General features: G+C 40.3%; 1 protein-coding gene across 4 annotated transcripts in view; it reads right to left on the bottom strand.

The window, feature by feature from the left end:
* The window catches only part of LOC119659142 (tight junction protein ZO-2), a 155,438-nt gene that overhangs the window by 19,455 nt on the left and 116,684 nt on the right, over window positions 1-19,299 (bottom strand). For 3 of the 4 annotated variants that reach the window (XM_038067081.1, XM_038067083.1, XM_038067082.1), the window contains exons 5-15: window positions 15,524-15,693; window positions 11,507-11,819; window positions 10,294-11,450; window positions 9,651-10,239; window positions 7,714-7,941; window positions 6,430-7,013; window positions 6,180-6,376; window positions 1,510-1,630; window positions 908-1,106; window positions 582-834; window positions 360-492 (exon numbers count right to left, since the gene is read on the bottom strand). In XM_038067081.1, the coding sequence (XP_037923009.1) occupies window positions 360-492; window positions 582-834; window positions 908-1,106; window positions 1,510-1,630; window positions 6,180-6,376; window positions 6,430-7,013; window positions 7,714-7,941; window positions 9,651-10,239; window positions 10,294-11,450; window positions 11,507-11,819; window positions 15,524-15,693 (3,944 nt within the window). The other variant, XM_038067084.1, reaches the window with a different exon arrangement.

The following is a 19,299-nucleotide window of genomic DNA, read 5'->3' as shown; positions in this document are numbered from 1 at the left end:
TAAAGCAGATAAAGAAATACTTTCAATAGATCTTCACTATCTTATGAAAATATTTTCAACTTGTTTCGATGTCATGAAATGATAAACAAAACAACCCGAATTTTAATATGCATGCATTTAAAAGATTTTAATCTCCCCATGTTCTTGTCCAAATAAGATTTTCAACCATTTGAAGGTATCTTTCAGATCGACTCCATATCTTATATGGAAGAATCATATTTGGAGCTTAGATCTCAATATTTCGGACACAATGGAGGAACATAATCGAGGTTACCACGAACAAAAATGACACGAAAATATATTTAATTCGAACAAACAATAAGACATTAATAACAATCACCATTTGAGTGAACACTTACCTCAAGTTATGATGGTGCCCCGCTGTCCCGATTTGTGGTTTACGGTACAATTCAAAAGCAGAGCCGCGTTGCTCTCGACTTCCAGCTAGATCAAGAGCATGGCGTTCAGGTGTATGGTGAGGTGGAACATTTGCTGTTGATGAAAAAAAGGAAAAATAATGCATCGACGATAATTCTTAATATAAACAGTAGTCGGTCTCATAGTGAATTAATTTAACTCACCCATTGGATGGTGACCGCGTTGCATATACTGTCCACCTCCTGGAGCGCCGCTATAAGGATGTGCATTTGGATTGTAACCATTTGACGCTGGGTATGGCGGCTGCTGCCCTGAACTGTAATGTCCATAAGCATGACCAGGATGTGGTGGGCCACTAGTATTATGAGGCGAACCCGGCGCTCCCTGAGAATGATGATAATGTGACGAGTTTGGTGGGTAGAAAAATCCATTTGGAGATCTTGGCGACGTAGGCTCCTATTTGAGAACACAAGCAAACAACAATTAATTATAATTCAAAAAAATCTAAAGGGTTTGTTAATCAACTTACCCCATTATCCCAATGGCCACTAGCATTCATATGCCCCTGAATCGGTGGCCGATAGTTTTTCGGTTTTGGTGGTGGGACTGGTTTAAATGGCACATTACCGGCGGCAGGGTTCATGTTACCATTGCCACCGGTGGGCGGTCCAATATGGGCAGATTTGGGTGATTTGTTGTAATCAGCTTGTGAGGTTGAGTTGTTTCGACTTTTGATGATGTAGGGGTTAGGCACAAACACAACAAACACATGAAAAATAAAACAAATGAAATGGTGGCAAAACTGGAAATTAAGAAACTTAAAAATCAAATGTAATATGGAAGGTTTCATAAGGCGAACAACATATAGGGCGAGCGAGGGATTGGAAATTCCATAGGATATAATAATAAAAAATAGATGGCACACTTTAAACAAGGGTATCGTATTTTATCAATGTGTTAAACACTGGTTTTTTGTAGTAGTAAATTGTATCGGGAAACTGTTTAGAAGGATTTAAATTCTGATGGGAGAGGTAAATGATTTGGGATTGCAGCTGTAGACGCTGCCTATTTAAAAAGTGTTTAAACGGTTATCCAAAAAAAGATTTTGACAAGATTATGTGAAATACCTACCTGTATTTGCCATAATCCGTTTTTGTTTCGACAATCTGTTTCCGTGGACTGCTCTCCAAACCCAAATTGGACGGCCGTTGAGGAATGTTCATTCCACGCACATCATGTGGGTTTCTATTATCTGTGAAAAAGTTTGAATGAAATTAGTTACTAGAGAAGAAAATGGGTGCAGATTCAATTGAGCAAAAGCTAATTAGATGAAATAAGAAATGATGATTCCTGCAAAATAGCCCAGTAGAACTCTTGAATTTCTGTGTTAGTCAATGTGTTTAACAGTTGCTATAGTTTGTGATGTCTTGCTAAAAGTGCATATCATTGAGAGTAAAATTACATTGTCCTTTAGTAGAGCACGCCTTGTAAATTCGACGTGAGCCAACTGAAAGAAAGGCAGAAATCGACGACATACTTGACTGAGCCATGTGTAGTGCCATGTCTTCTTAGGAAAAGTCAACTTCTAGTAGGATTCCCTAGTAAGCCAATAATCGATCTATGTTGCAGCAAGCAACGGTACAACACCGAAACACAGACAAAAAAGCTGGTAGAAATATGACAAAATTTAATAGTATGAAAATATTGAAAACTTAATTTATCCTGAGATGTACTTGGGAAGGAATGGCCACAAAAAGAACTATCTCCGGCGATGGATAGCATTGTTTGTGTGTGTGTTTGAGGTGGGGGAGAGGTAAAGTTTCTAAGCACTCAGATCCTATTAGTCCATTGTAGTTGATTCCCCCGTCCAAAGAAATAACCCGGCTTCGTTTATGCATCGCAAGATTTTCCAGTTGTAACACATCCGCACCAAAAATTTGATCTCTGATGCGTCAGGCAGGGCACTCACGTAGAAAATGTTCCGTGAACTCCGCTTCCTCATGACAGGATGGACACGTATCATCTTGGAGAATTCGTATTCTGAACATAAGCCTAGCTAGTGAATTACGGCTTGCAAGAATGACCAGAATACTTCCGCAAGTCTTCCTGCTTTTCGACAGAATAGACTTTGCCGTATGTTTGTTTGGTTCTGCCAGGAAAACTTTGGTGTGTTTGGCGGCATTAAGGCTCAGCTACCTGTCATCATGGGAATCTTGTTTCCAGTTTTTGATAGCAACATTAGCCAATGTTACTGACACTCCAATTGCTGGTATCGGTCCGGGAATGGGGGAAATTGAACCGTCTTTTGCTAAAGCATCCGAGATTTCATTTTTCTCTACGTCACAATGACCGGGTACTAAGAGTAGTTTCACCGTATTGAATCTAGAAAGAGGGTTCAATCGATTTCTACATTCTTGAACGATTTTTGAAGTGATCAAAGGACTGCTCAAGGCCATCAATGCAGCTTGACTATCGCTACAGATCTTGCCCTTCAATCGCTGGTCAATTATCAAGGTTGCCGCCCTTGGTACCCTCAAGGCAACAGTGATACCCAGACACACAATTCTTTGCAGTTTACCGCGATAACTCTTTTATTTCGCCTTACCCACCACACTACGGATGCATAAGCGAACATTGGCCTAATGATAGCAACATATCTCGGCATTATTACCTGAAGCCTAAGTCCCCATGTTGAGGCAAAGGTCCGCTTACACAGCCCATAAGCTGTAAGAGCTCGTTCCACTTTACCTGTACATGTTTGTTTCAAAGAAGCTTCTTGTCTAGAATAATTCCTAGATATTTTACTACTTCGGAGAGTTGAAGGGTTGTACCCCTCATATCTGGAAGGCAAACGCCATTCAATTTCCTCCCTTTTGTAAATAATACTATTGTGATTTTATTTGAATTTACTGGAAGTCCATGCTTGAGGTACCAACTGTTGAAGAAATCAACGGCGCGTGTTGTATTTCTACACACCGTTCCGAGATTTCGACCAACAACTAGCACAGCCACGTTATCTTCATAAGCTTGAGCGTGTATTGGTAGATTTCGCAGTTCGCATAGTAATGAGTCCATCAACATACTCCGCAGAAGCACACTTCCTTGGGGGCAGCCTTTCGTTGCTTCCGTTGTTAGGTAGCGATACAGTCATTTTAGTACACAGCAATCTGTGCGTTTGCATAGCGTAGATCCACATAATTAAAGCTTCAACACCATGCTCTTTGGTGGCATAACAGAGCTTTTGGAAGGGCGCACAGTCAAATGCCCCTTCAATTTGCAGATAGCATTAGTGAAGTAAACTTACTAATTATGAATAACAAAAATATAAAAGCACATAGGAAAAATAACCCCAAAATTTGACTTCATACTACAGTTCTTTGGCAATATCTCAGCAAAAGGATAGCGAACGTGTCCCTTAGAATTATAAAAATTAGGTTTCTAACTTGACCCTTACAGTAAATGAAAAATTAAAAAGTGAAAATTTCAAAAACGGCGCGGGTGTGCCAGAGCCATTTCCTTGAAGCTTGTAATTGTCTATTGTTTGAAACACTAAGCAAAGATATAATGACAATTACTTAATTGACGCTGATCAGATTACTTAACTAACGAAATGACTCAATTTATTCATCATCAATTTGTACACAACAATAGACATTGACCTCGAACTTAGAAAAAGCCAATCTGGAGAAGGAGACATAGACTAAAACGGAAAACCAAACCATTTTCTCCTCTGTGCGTGGGATGGTTTAGAATTCACTCCTTGTCATAAAACACGATCATTTATGCTTCGGAAACAGCTAAAATGGCTCGGAACCGGACTAATCTTTCGGCTACGATCTTCCGATTTCGAAAACGATGATGGCGGAACTGTTGGGAACGCTACTGTCCCTCTTGCGGTAATATGCTTAGTATTGAGAACTGCAAAGCTGAAACCGCCTCGTTATCGGTGGTATATTATTCGAGTACGTAACCCGACATAAAGTCAGTGGTGATTCTACTGACCGGCGACGTATATTTAATGAGATCAACCACATTTGCGATCAACAGTAGAGCTAGAAGTTCTGATCACATATGATGGTCATTTGCCTTCGCTTGTGTATTGCGTTCGTATTTTCCCAAAGGGATGAAGACTATCGATCCTGGAAGCTCAGCACTGAGAGCTTTGGGCTGTCGTTCAGCAGTGGGAAACTATCTTGCTGACCACAGACCAGACATCTCGAACAATTGGTTGAAGCATATTGATGAGCATTAAGTCACTATCAAAAGAGCTCTTTTCTCCGTCGTAAGTGAAACTGTTGCCCACGTTCCAAATGGATGTCACAAGATCTGTCTAACCGCCGAAACTTCGAAGCGGATCGATTAGTACAGAGAACTGAAGGCTCTGGTCGCCACTGCAAAAGGGGCGCGAATGTGATACACTTGAGCTGCGAAAAGGAATTGGGTATTGCGATGGCCAGAGAACCAGAACCTGCCGCAAAAAATAATGATTTCGATAACGTATACCGCGCCTCATCTACAATGAGGAGCAACTTAAGAAGTGGAGGGAACATTTCAGCACAATTCACGAAAAGGTCATTCATCATAGGCGCGACAATTGGAGGGATATTTACGTGCTCCCTACTGTCGCACAGATAATAACTAAAACTTACCCTGCACATATGATGGCTGAAAATGTTAATTACTACATCGAGGTAAAATAAGAAATTCAGAGCCTAAGGCTCAGTCCGACAAAGTTCCATTTTTTCATGGATATTATTCCTTCTTGTTATCGGTGACATTCTACATGTTGACTTATTTAGAAGACTTTAACAGACCTTTCCCCCTCTTTTCTCATACACCTCTACTTCACTGATCAGCTTCTTGGTTTCTCACAGAGTCATGGATTTTGGTTACACCGTCCTTCTGGAAGGTTCGGAGTCTGATAGCTCATCACACTTGTTATACCTGCATTAACGAGTGAAGGTGCCGGTCGATTTGTCTATCTTGATAACGTTGTTTGTACTGACGGTGGCACCGAGGTTGATGAAGACGCATTAGCAGTACTAGATCGTTCTGTCCAAAATTTGGAAATACAGGCACCTCAATATCTACGTCTAGTTGAGGTTGATTCGCGTCCATCTCTGTTCTGGTCTATGGGAAGCTCCAAGCCTCCTTTAACATTTATCTCCTCCTTGTCGTCAGTGTATTCTGTCTCCACATATATGAACGGTACCGGAAAATAAGTTGATTAGAAGGCAAAATCCACTATATCAGGATGGCCAACTGGTGGATCACTCTAGAAAATCAGACACGCACATTTGGCGAACCGGTAACAATGGCGTGCAGGCCTGACGCACAATATCCCATTTGGAGATATTGGCAACCACATACATATAAAACATTTTTTAAATGACTGCTTTTCAGGACAAAAAGAAGCGGGGACTATCCACAACCTTTTTTCAAGTACTGGGCAACCATCAAAAACTATGAACACGGTCTCACGACTACGGAGATGATAAAACGCGAAACCAATCTTCCGAAATCTGGTGAAGTGATAAATTTTGAGCATCTTTTAGAAGCGCCAAAACTTAAGCAAACATAACATAGCATAGCGTTTGTGTTTATGTGAACGAAAACCGGCTGTTGGCTTTTAAAACAACGTCTCCCATATATATTCCTTTATAATTGTTGGCTTTTTGTCAGTGTCGAACAGGTTTATTAAATTCAGTGAATATCAGAATGTTTTTAAAGGACGGTCGTTGGTGCAATTAGTTCAAAATACTCAAACTATGAAGGAATTAAGATAAATATGGAATACATACCAATATTTCGAGAGGAATTAATATCATATAGCGGTCTTCCGGGACTGCTTTGCCGATTGAGATCATTTGGTCCACCTGGTACCATTCCTCGTCCAATATGTTCGTGCAAATTTCTCGGATGCTCATGAATTGGGTTTCGATTAGCCATTGAAGGGTCTCGATAGTCTGCAGTGCCCATAGTAGGTGCGATTCGAGTGCTAAGAAAGTAAAATTTAGTGATGAATAAATGCAATTTTCGATATGGTCTTACTTCACAGCCGGCACAGACTTCAGATCATCTGGTGCATTCGGTCCTAAACGTATATTCTGCGCGGCGATTTGCGTTGTGTTATATGAATCATAACTTGACACACTATCATATGATCCATTCTGTAAAGGTTGCGGTGCACCACCTGGAGTTTTAACACCAGCAGCCCCACTGCCTGGCACATTATTATGGCGTTGACGATCCAAAGAATTTTCAGCATTTCGCTCCATGGAATCGGTATTAGTTGGTCTTGTGGCGTATTCCTCGTGACCATCTTCCACGGCGCCGGCTCCTTGTTTTCCGAACAGTCGTTCCTGGGCCGACCGTCCCAGCGTTCCTGATGAGTTGCCATTTCGCATCTGGTTATTTACTGCAGCGCTTAATATTGGCACACCACCAGGTGGTTTTGATGCCCTGTCTATACGTGGTGGCAAATCAGGCGCATTCATTCCGTATATCGGTTGATTGCGGTTTACGGTGTTCTCAGGAGTGGATTGGTTTGGATTATTGCCAGGACCAGAGAAACCGAATTTTCCGTCGACTGGTTGACGGTTTGGAGACATAGCGTTGGAGTGGTTGTAAGGGTGCTGTTTTGGGGCGAAAAAGAGATCATTAAATGTTTTTGTTTGATAATATTTTCGATTCAAGCTTCACTCGATTGGAAAATTTATAAAAGCATGAAGCGACATTCGAAATATCAGAAACATCAGATTTGAAAAGATTGAAGCTGAGTGCTATTGAAGGTCTTCACAGTGGTTCACGTTTACCAATGTTGAATCAAATTTTTATCGTTGAATTTTATGTTTCCAAAATTTTGAGAGGAACATCAAGAAAAGTTCAAGCGTACAACAATTGTTTGAAGTCTAGAATGAGTTTGGATGAAATTTTTAAAAATTCAAGTAATTTTGACGAAAAGCACACTTTTATCTGAATGTATGTATAAAAAATTTGCATAAACATGAACGGACCAAAGCTGATCTGAAATAAATACTGTGTTCGCTTAGAAAATATATTTAGATAACAGTAAGCTTCCAAGCAATATGTTGAGATGTAAACTATGAGAAACCTATTGTTACATTACAGAATGTTCGGGATATTTGTGATGAATACAGCAATTGACATGTAATATCAATGTCTTCATCACCGGAAATTGCTTACTGTAGGAGAGGTCTTAGCATTCAATCCTCAACACTTCGAAAAAACTAAAAACTAGGCAGTAAAATTAGTACACGAGGAGGTAAAAATGATATTTTCAAAATAGTAAAAATATATATAAATTCCGCTTACCGCATATGGTGGTAGTCCTTCACCAATGTCCCTATCCCTATCCAAATTATCCTGATTAGTTGCAATCGATGGATCTGAACTGGATTTAACCAGTTGCGGTAAATTTCCTAGGGATAATGATGCCGATGGCCCAGGACTAAGCTCCAAATCCGACTCAGGACTTGATGCATATGATAGACGGGATGTTGACATAGGGAATAGGAAATCATCGGACAATGACTCTACGGGCTACGTTATTTTTTGCAACGTTTTGGCAATCATTACGAATCGAGGATAGGTTCAGGAAAATATTGTTGTCAGGAGAAGGATAAGGATAAACATTTTTCAGGGTTTCACGGGTTTGTCAAAAACAAATCATAGGGAAAAATGAAAAGAAAACAAACAACACAATTTTTTGTTATTTCGTTTTTGAGATGTTGATGTATTGCGGCAGGTTGGACATTTTTTTCGAATTATGGATGCGTTTTAAGCGGGGAATGGCAATATGATGATATACATACATAAAAGAGAAAACATAAAAAATACATTTGTTAGAAAAAATATTAAGACAAACAAAAGTATTAGTTTAGCTTGGAAATCTTACGCTACAAGTTCTCAATGCCTTAATGAAAAAATGCACTGATTTCACCCCTTCCTTTCACTGCATAGGATCAATTTTCATCGTTCGAACAATTTCGTATGACTAAACAAAACGCGAAGAGACATGTGACCGCAAGGCAAAGTACTGAGGTAGCTTGTACTTTCATTGTAAAAAAATATTGCTACCTTCAACAGAAAGGATGAAATTTCTATACAAAATATGAACATATTTCTGACGGAGATAAGTTTGAATTATGTGAAAAAGAGTGTTATCCATTTGAATATCTATAAAAAAAATCGATGATATGGAATGTTAGGAATAGAACATGACAACTTCAGGGGTTTAGTTACAAAACTCAATTCACAATGTTTGCATGCGTTCTAATGTTAGTTAAATTACGGGTTGCTGGTATAGGCGTGAACCGATCCACGCTACGTTCTTCTCTGTTTCTATCATAGCTATTTTTGCCCAAGCGAAAATTTGTATCATGTTCCCATCGATAATTATTGTTCAAGTTGTCTTCATTGCTACTGTGATTATTCATTACATTTACAAATCTTTTTTCCTCAACATTTTCAGGAGTCTCATCTGCATACTGCAGGTTCAAGTTCGAGTCAAACAACGTAGGTTCAGTGATGATGTCTGTATAGTAATATGGCGTTCTTCGGATCTGTTTCCGATCCGTAACATTTTGATTAGGAACTGATGTGATTAAGTTACCTATCGACGTGCTCTCTACTTTCCCAAATGTTTGCATAAGATTCGGTTGGGAAATTCGTTGATATCTAGTATCGATAGGATATCCTAATCCGCCAGGCAATGATGTTGCGTTTTTCATGATGGGAACCGTTGAATATTGTAGCGGTAGCGATGGCGGCGGTGGGGGTGTTTGCGATATTATTATTGGCGGCGTTAGAGATCGCGCTAGCAACCTAGAACTACTGCTATTTATTCCAAAACATGAACTGGGAAAGGTGTGATAGTTGGGACGGCAACATGGAAGATTGCAAGGCGGAGCAATATATGGTGGAAAGATTATTTCAGGAGGAAGTTCATTCAGCTATAAGATAGTTGTTATATATAAAATTAAATTTACCATCACCATTTTTATGTAACGTAAAATGCATAGAAATTTAAACATTCACCAAGTTTGTTTGGTTGCAATGAATTTGCGTTACAGATTTTCACATCATAGCTTAACTTCCCATGTAATGGATTTAAAATAGACGCCAATTCATTTCAAACCATTCCAAACACTACAAATTATCCTTACTCTAATCTTAACATTGAGACGAGTCATCCAATGAGAACTACTGCCATAAATTAAACATATCATACACACAACAGATTCCTTTACCTTCGACTCGGACATCCAAACGGCCCCACTTTGTTGCAGATCAATAGCATCCCTCAGTTTTCTATACCACGAGTCTGTCTCGTTCAAAACAATTGTTGTGCTGAAAATATGTGACCAAACTTTATCCAACTTGCCGCATTGCTCTAACAGCTTCTTTGAACTCTTATGCGCCGACTTCGGTACATCACGCCTCAACTGTTTAATGATATGTTTCGAGTCTGTTTTCAAAAATATAACAATTGGATAGAATTGCGCGTAGTTAAGTCGATCGACAGCATTCGGTGTTATATCAAGCAAGGCATGCTTGCCACGATCCATAATGTCACGAATATTCGATAGTCGTACGATGCGACATTTTGCATTTGACTTGTCGTCATCTTGTAAAGGAGATGTAAATTTATCCGGAAAGTCTTTGGCTAATTTCTCTCGTGCTAGATCTGCCACTGGGCCGAATATAACAACAGGACGAACAAAGCCGGGATGCCGTAGCACGACACGTTCGTAGGCAGCAAATTTTGATATTGCATCAGAAAAAACGACATCATCCCAATTTTCGCGGGATAAACTTTTCGAGCGACGATGTGTTGATCTGGAATTCATTCAGATGTCAGCTGAAATCAGAACCTTTCAAACCAAAACTTACCTCCTTCTTCTGAAGAAATTCCCTCTTGATTCAGAAGCATTCATCTCTTTCTTCGTCGCATTAAACTGCGCCGTCGCAAGCTCCTCAGCTCGTGATTTGTTCGGTATCACACCACGTTGCATCTCCTGATGACCACGACCAATTTTCAACACTTGCCAAGACCCAACAACTCCATTATGAAGTGTATCAATAACTCGAAAGACATCACCTGCTTTGAATGCCATTTCTCCTTTCGACGGACTATCACAATGGAAGTGCGTCTTTATATGAAACGAATCACCCCTTTGATTTGCAACCACTTCATCATATTCTTCCTTGCAGTGTTGCACTATTAAATCAATTCGATCCTGAAGACTCAAAAGAAACAGCACAGCTTCCTCTCTTGTTACACCATGCATATCCATGTCGTTCACTTTAAGTATTTTATCACCAGGCGTGAGTCCCTGAAGCGATGCGGGACTGCCGGGCTGAACAGCCGTAACAAATATCCCAGCCTCATTACCACCAGTCAATCGAATACCGACACTGCCTTCTTTTTGGAACGATATAAATCGCGGTTCAGCCGATTGTCGCGAACGTTGTAGCGGGTCATCTTCGTACAATTGTCGACGAGAACTGTAAAATTCTTCGTTTCGTGGCGGAGGAGGTCTCGGTGGATCATCCACATTCGGCTGTCTTCTAGGAGAATTTCCTGTTGGTGGGGTGCTAGGACGGTCTAATTGTGATAGGGCAACATCTGTGAGTGGACCCCTTGAACGTCCACGTGGCGTCAAATTGTTTTTCTCATCAGCCAAAGGTGATGTAATTCCTCTTGTCGGTGGTTGTACGTAGAGATTTTGTGACGAATAGCCTGGCGCGTTTCCACTCAAGTAAGCTTCGTCCAGATTATTACTACAGTTCGACAATTGTTGAGTATGAGAATACATAGAAGTTTGAAGGCCTGCATTGTTAAGGTTATTGTTACTGATATTTTGATTTGTAACGTCACGCAGGACAACAAGATTCAATCGTTCTTTGCACCCATCTATGATTTTTTTCGCCTCTTTCATATTCATTGTGTCACTGCAATTTGTATTGTTTAATCGAGTGATAATATCACCCTCTTGTAACGAATATCCGTTGGCTGCGAGTTGATCTCGGGCTTTCGATGTGATTTCCTGAAATTTTACTACTTATAGAGCTGTCCTTAAGTCTAACATATTCAAGAAATTACCTTTATAAATAGTCGACAGCCAAGCACAATGCCAAAGTCTTCCTTCTTACTAGCTTTCGTAAGGACAACTTTTATTGGCTGTCCTGGCACAACAGCGGGCTGGGGACCGGCAGTTAAAATACCACCGCCACCCGTTAAACCTACTGAACTCATACTATGTGAATGTTGGTTGGGGTTGAGATTTAAATTTGCCACGCGACGCTTTACAACTAATGTTACTGTATTTCCACTATCACGTAATACTTGAACTGCAGTCGCATACTCAACGTTCTCTAGACTTACACCATTCACGGATATTATTCGGTCATTCACTCTGTGGAGAAGAAATGGAAATTAGATTATTTGTGTATGATGCATGGTGTATCAGCCTATAACAAACTGCTATAAGGTCGTCATTTAAGAATAGTCCTCCGCGAAAGTGTACATTTTAAATTACTAGAAAACTTAATTTTTATCCTTTAGCAGAGTGTATAGAAGTCACTTCACAAAAATAAAACCTGAGGTAATCAAAGCTACGCTTCCCTATACCATAAATGTACATAATCCATGTCCTTAGTCTTTGTTTATGCTTTGAATCTTCCTAGTTGTATCAAGGGGGAAAGGATAATTCCACCTAATGGGATTGAAACAATGACCTATGTATTTTTCAGAGTGGCCCAGAAAGTTGACACTGATAACGGTAAACTTTTCAGCCAGTTATTCTGAATGGAAAATACTTCGTAATTGAAATGATGCCTATCACGCTACAAAATTATTCAGTTGTCTGACTGAAAGGGTTCCTAAGAGAAAGCACGAATTTTATGTTTATTCTGCCATGTATATAAGATATATATTCAATTTAACCAGGTTAGTCAATAAACTTATCAAAAGATATATTCTGAAAACGACAATGACCAGGATCGGTAAGTAGATATCAGTGGTTTCTTCGAGTAGCCCAATAGCGCTGCGGTGCGCCGTTCTGATACCACAAACTCCTAAGACCGTGATTACTATAGGAAGGGCAAGGGAACCCAGTCGGCTCAGATCTTCAGAGCCAGCACATTTTCGAATGATGCAGCTCCCCCGAAAAAGCAGTACCTGAAGGTTTCTTTCCCCGATTCGCAATTTGGGCAGTGCAATTTGTAGGATATGCTAAGTTTAGCGACATAGTTCCATATAGACTAGTGCCCTGTGCAATTCGCCCATATTCTTTACGGCCGTCGGCAGCCGTCTAGTCGAAAAGCTCTTGCAGTTGGCTCTTGACTTAGTACAAGGGGCGAATCAACGAGTCAACTCAAAATTGCTGATAGTGCAAACAGATCCTCCACTTCACAGTTGACAGCGGGACATCGATTACACCCAGCGAGACGCTATCAAGAGCGAAGCCCCACCAGAGCGGTTCATTGGTCCGCCCATTCCAGTCTATGTTCTTATGACCATGAACCCAGAGGAGCGTGTCTTTGACCGTGCCACCCAGATTGTTCAGTACGTGCCTATATTGACCCACTAGTCTGGTCTTCCTGGTTGGATAGCGATTACAAAAGACAATGAACGACGCTTCGCGGTAATGCAGGTGAAAACGTTACGTTGGATTATTGGCGTAACACGCCTTGGTTACATCCACGATTGATATGGGATTGCACCGATCGTGGAAAATTTGCGAAGAGATTTCCCCGATAAATATCGGAGTCGATGGGAAACCACCAAAAGGCCGGCCGAAACAACGGTGACTTGATACTCTGGATTGCGATTTGAAAGCCTTCCGATGACATCTAGATCATGTCTTTGACAGAGCAAAATGGCACAACCGAACAAAACAAGCCGAACGATCTTCTGAACGGGACAAAGGATAACGAAGAACAAGAAAGGAATAAAAATATGGAAATACTCTGCGTAGGTGATCATTATGGCATAGAGGAGAATTAAATCTCGAATGTCTTAGCGAAAGAGGATGCAATTTTCGCCATGCCCGCGCCAGGACCTGTAATTATCAGTAGCATAGGCTAATGCCTAAATGCTGCTAGATACACCAAACTTTGCCTGTAAAAACCAAATAAACATACTACAAAGTCTATCCCGACGAACAGTAAGCAAAATCACATGCACACACACATCACTTGATAAAACTTGTTATCCGTTTACTTTAGGGGGCACATTTTTCAAGAATTTTGGAGCAGAAGCAGAAGAAAGAGATGGGATACCAGTTCTCGAAGTTAGAAAATGTTTTTTTAAAGGAGCTTTTGTTGAAAATCAGAACAAGAGAGACAGACATGCTTAGTTGTAATCAGGAAATGGTTTGCAAGGTCATTGGGACGGGAGCCAACCTCGAGATTTCTTCAGCCATTGTCCCATTTGGTAGTGGGTTCGCTACTGCTTTCGATGCTAGGTGTAGTCTGGGTGGAGTTGAGCGGTTTTTAGGTTGTTGTTCAGCACAGTGCACTTCTGTCGATTTTCGTCAACTCGAATATTTAGTCCAACTTTGAGAATGCGAGATACAATTAGTGCAGAGGCCACATATAAGATAATCGAAGGGACTGATGACATTCTTACCAAGATGTCCTTATTTTATCCATGGTCGTAATGTGCCGTACCGTCAATTCAGCTCATCCCGGTTTTTATAACCGTGAAATGGCATTTGTTACCCCTGGTAACCGTCCAGTACTTTGACATATAGAATGCGACAGGGGGACAATACTCCGACGGATTTTGGATTTATGGTATTTGCCGATTTGTCAATCCTAAAGGATCCGCAAAAATCCACTTTATCTAAGTAGTGCTGATTCACGAGTTGGCTTAGCCTAAAACGCTCAGTTCTGGATAGGCCGTTGCTACTAATAATGGTCATACCGGTCTCGCCAAACTCGATCGTCACAAAACCTATTTCATCCAAAATTTGGTGGTCATATGGGCATTAAATGCCCTGCGCGACATTTTCATGAAGAAAGCGTGGTAATAATAGGCGAATCCATATTACAAGGGAAGAGAGCTAAAATTGACTCTGCTGCTGGCAATTAAGCATTTAGTAGTAGGCATTTTGTAGATGTTAACAGAATTTGAGTATCGATAGAAAGTGTTTGTTAAAAAAATTACGAATTATTTGAGAAGAATTAGCCGTGGCATCCTAATTTAAAGGAATGAGCGCGGAAGATGCGGACATGTAACTAGGGAACTTTAATCTCTTATCGCTCCAGAGTTTAGTCAAAGGTGGTTAAAGCTGTTGATCAGGGTTTTGACGGAGAATAGTAAAACCAGAAAATAAGCAAAAAGACAGGATATTTTCAGGACGATGTTTTTCAAGCGGAGAGTTTTATACATTTTAGCTTAAGACAATCCGTAAAACTCCTCAGGAATGGTACCAACTTCAAGACGGATATTAAGAAAAGAAAGTTTTCTGAAATTTTCTAATTTTGTAGATATGCTTTTATGAAGACACCAGGTGTCCAGAGCATTGACTGATTGATAAATTCTAAATCTTCAGGGTGCAATTTTTCTTAACATGTAATATGTTGGGAAGGATGGGGAGCATCGGACTTGGCTTCTGATGTACCCAAAGACTTCCATCAATTGAAGGTGCATATATTAGTCTTGAAAGTTCGGAGGCAAAGCTACATTCAGAATAGGAGAACTATTATGTACAAGTTGGGCGGCTAAATTGGGATAACACACGAGCGGCCCTGGCGAAGAAAAGCCAAGAACAGTAGTTTCATACATTAATCATATTAACTTCCTCAAGATATTCGGGGAGCTGGGAATAACGACCGTGACAGAAAAATATAAACTGAGGGAATAGAAAAGTTGACCAAAAGAATAAACGCTTAGATTCTGTGATGGCCTTTATCGTAATGACTTCCAAATCTGAGTGTCCTGTCGGGGCACACCTACGTTTCGAAGTATTGCATCAGTAGAAAGAATTAAATGTATATAATATCAATGAACGACAATTATGAAAGAATTCACATTCGCATCTAATAACTCTTTTCAAAAGATATATGAATCTATACTAGAGCAATATTGTAAATAAAAACAAAAACTCCTTACTGTAATCTCTCTTCTGCAGGTCCACCTTTCAGCACGTCACTAACAGCAATTGATGGATCGCCGTTGGCAAAGTGAGGATTATCTCGTCCACCGGAAACGGCTATACCAAAACCATATCCCGGGACACGAGTTATAGCTACAGTATGATACTCCCACGAAGTTCTGTCGGTCTGAAATGAAACAAAACCAAAAACTCAATGAATATTTTATGAATTTTGTATTATTGTAATGCGATTACTAAATGTCTTGTCTGATTTGCATATTACAAGCGAGACGCGGCCTATTGCTTCATGTCTTGCGAACGAAGGCTTGAGGCTAATTGGAAAGACGCACCCAAATCGTTAAACGCATTAAACGATAAAGGGAGATACTTGATGACATAGGCGCTTACCGAGAGATTATTTGGACGAAAGCTGTAAAATTTCATTGCACTGGTGTAAGCAACCTTGTCCCTGATGAATGTGTCCTGAGTGAGGGTGTAGTATCGACATCACTTTTTAGAGAATCTTCAAGCAAACGCAGTTATAATTGATTGATCGCACGAACTGAACCTTGCACACCACACAAACTCCATTAGTTAGATTCAGAATTAGATAATTCGCTTAAATCTAACTTCTCTGAACTTGGGTGCATGTACTGAAGCCTGAACCCGAGTTTGTTTATCAAAAATTAATTTCACTTTCTTGAGACTGGCTCTAACGATTGACTGCGCTATGATGCGCCAGATTTCATAAATGGGTGCCCGCGAGTAGATTAGCACTGAATGGAATATTTGTTGATGCGCCCCGTCAGCCTCACTACTGGTGACTTCACTGGACCACTTATGATCGAAACGCGAGCAAAACAAGAAACTGACGAGATAAACGTGTGAAACCCGCTTTGCTATGGAACTGGTTGCTTAACACTGCTCCATGCCATAGCATTTGCCGTGTGCATAGTCCTCCGGCAAAGACGCATCGGCACTACAGTATTACACATGTCTTGAATCAGTGGCTCCAAGCATTTGGCGACGGTTCAAGGGTTGGTTCGTTCGTGCGAGAGTTTTCTACATTTCTGGTGATTTCTCCAAGTAGGAAGATACTGAACAAACGAAAAGTTGCTAGAGCGCTGCTCGCCCTTCGGACAGTAGCAATCTTCAAATAACTCGGCTGGATTCCACGAGTCAAATCCAAAATCTAATAACGAGACTGCGACTAGCCGACTGTCATGCTAGTGCTGATATTTCTCATAATATTGCAATAAGAACAATTAATGAATCTCTTTTATGTGGAGCTCGTAGCACAGATTCAGGCTTGCACATTTCCATTTGGAAGTTGAAAAGCCTGCACTCGATGGCATAGTCTACCGCTGGAACGAGTCCAGTACCATCGTGAGCAAAAGTCACAAATATGCTATTAACATATTCCATTCATTTTAAAAGCTCTTTGTTCGTGAAAAGTTGGATGTTTTTCCCTAGCTAGTTTCTCATTAGATGTGCAGCGCACCAGGAAAAACAGATGGTTGACTGCACCACATAGGCCCAATAGAGAGTTGTGGACGGATTGCTGAGCTTCCAACAGCATAGTGCTTAAATGCAATCTGAAATTGAGTCCTATGACGTGAATGAATAGTGTTTAATGGATAGCGGCAGTTTTCTATGGAATTTTCAAATTTAAATGCTGCTTTGTGGTTGAGTTAATCTTCAATATGTCATCCATTGACGGAATTGCAAATGGGGTGATTAATGGCAGAAATATGTATTTCCAACGTGTTAGTATCTCTGACTAGAGTCATAGCTTTCTGCGAAGTTTGTCGAAATGTGTAAATTTCATATCAGTTGGGTAAATAACAAACATCTGACTTCATAGTAAATCATTTTGAAACTTTCAGACGGAAATGGCCACGCTTAGAGAAGTAAGGGCTACTGCTACTGGCACAACTTTATTTATAAATTTACAGAATACGGGTACATTAAAATTGGTGGACGTTGCATGGCATCGATTATAGAATGTGCTTGGTAGATGATCTCAACACTTACAGGAAGACTGATTGAAAATGGGAAGGAGGAAGGGGGGTAGGGTAGGTTGAATATAGACCCGATGAAACATAGACTTATGGGGACTCCAAAGAGAGGATTAAACAATACATCTTTACTGCAATCCCGCTTTTCATCTATGTAAAGGGGAAAAGCAAATAAATGATCAAATTGTTCGAAACTATTGGGCTTTGCTTCTTTTTTTAAGGTCTTGTGTAAACACAAAACGTCGAATTTAAGGGGGAATCCCCATACATGCATTTTTTTCACCAAATATAGTCATGTAGGGTATCAAATTAAAGGTCTCGGTTAGTACGTTTCGAAGCCGGCCTTAGTTTTGACATTTGTTAGAAAGGGGGGAGTGCGGGGGGTTTCAAGCGATCATTTTTTAAGGGGGCCATTCTCAGAAACTACCAAACCGAAAAATCTGAAAAAAAATCAGGAGCCTGCCACTATATGATGCCTAGACTCCGAAATACCCTCCATACCGATATCTGTTCAAATAAAGTTAATAATAGTATATCACTATAATTTTTAGTAATTGGCTGCGAAACCAAGCAAGCAATGACACAGGCGATAATATAGAACATGACATTACCAAGTTTGGTGGAAATCGCACTATTACTAACAAAGTTATAATACGTCGAATTTGTTGCTTCTTTGCAAATTCAAGACTATGAATGTCAATATCACCCGAAAGTGGATACTCTCACATAATATATGCATATATTACGTGCTACATACAAAACCGTTCGTACCTGAAGCGTCCAGCTTCCGATTTCCCGACTTGTTTCTGACTGAGATCTGAGACTAACCTGTAATGTCTACGGTGGAGTTAGATGATGGTAGTTAATAACAATGTTATAATGTCGCATCGACTGAATCCCTTCCTGGGTTGGAATTGAAAATGAAATTGATTTCTGATCTTTGCAAGTATCATCGAAAATGACCATAATTTCTGCAAAAATCACGCCAGAATTAAGGGCAAACCTTGATCACTACAAGTGTCCGGATAGCTGAGTGGTTAGAGCGCAAGGCTGTCGTACGGAAGATCGCGGTTCAAATCTCACTGGTGGCAGTGGAATTCGTATCGTGATTTAACGTCGGATACCAGTTGACTCACCTGTGAATGAGTACCTGAGTCAAATCAGGGTAATAATCTCGGGCGAACGCAATGCTGACCACATTGCCTCCTAGTGTACCGTTACGGTCTTGAATGAAGTGCTCTAACACACTTCAAGACCCTGATCCAACATGGATTGTTGTGCCAACGATTATTATTATTATTGATCACTACAATCACTTTTAAGGTTTAGTGTGAATGGCAGGTGTACATTTTTTTATCACCGAATATTGTCATGCATCAAATGAAAGGGTTCGACTAGTATTTTCCGAAACTGGTCTCATTTCTGATACTGTGTGAAATGTAAGGGAGGTGGGGCTCTAAATATGTGCGCCAAAAATGAAACAGATATCGTTTCCAGAACCTATCCAGCTGAAAAAATGAAAAATCACAGTGATACAACTACATCCGATATTCCGATATCTGCACAAATAAAGTTAATAATAGTATATTACCAGGTTTTTGAAATTTACCGGAAAACCCCCTTAAGTACGACAAGTTGACACCAGCACGCCGAGTTCATCCCAGAAGTACGACGAGTTGACACCAGCACGGGCGATAATGTAGGACATAATTCTGAAAAGTCTGAAGGCAATCCGACTGTTATTAACAAAGTTATAGACGGTCAAAGTTTCGCGT

Source organism: Hermetia illucens, chromosome 6 (genome assembly GCF_905115235.1).
Source record: "Hermetia illucens chromosome 6, iHerIll2.2.curated.20191125, whole genome shotgun sequence".
Lineage (NCBI taxonomy): Eukaryota > Metazoa > Arthropoda > Insecta > Diptera > Stratiomyidae > Hermetia > Hermetia illucens.
Note: the sequence above shows the minus strand (reverse complement) of the source record. Positions and strands in the feature narration are given on the sequence as shown.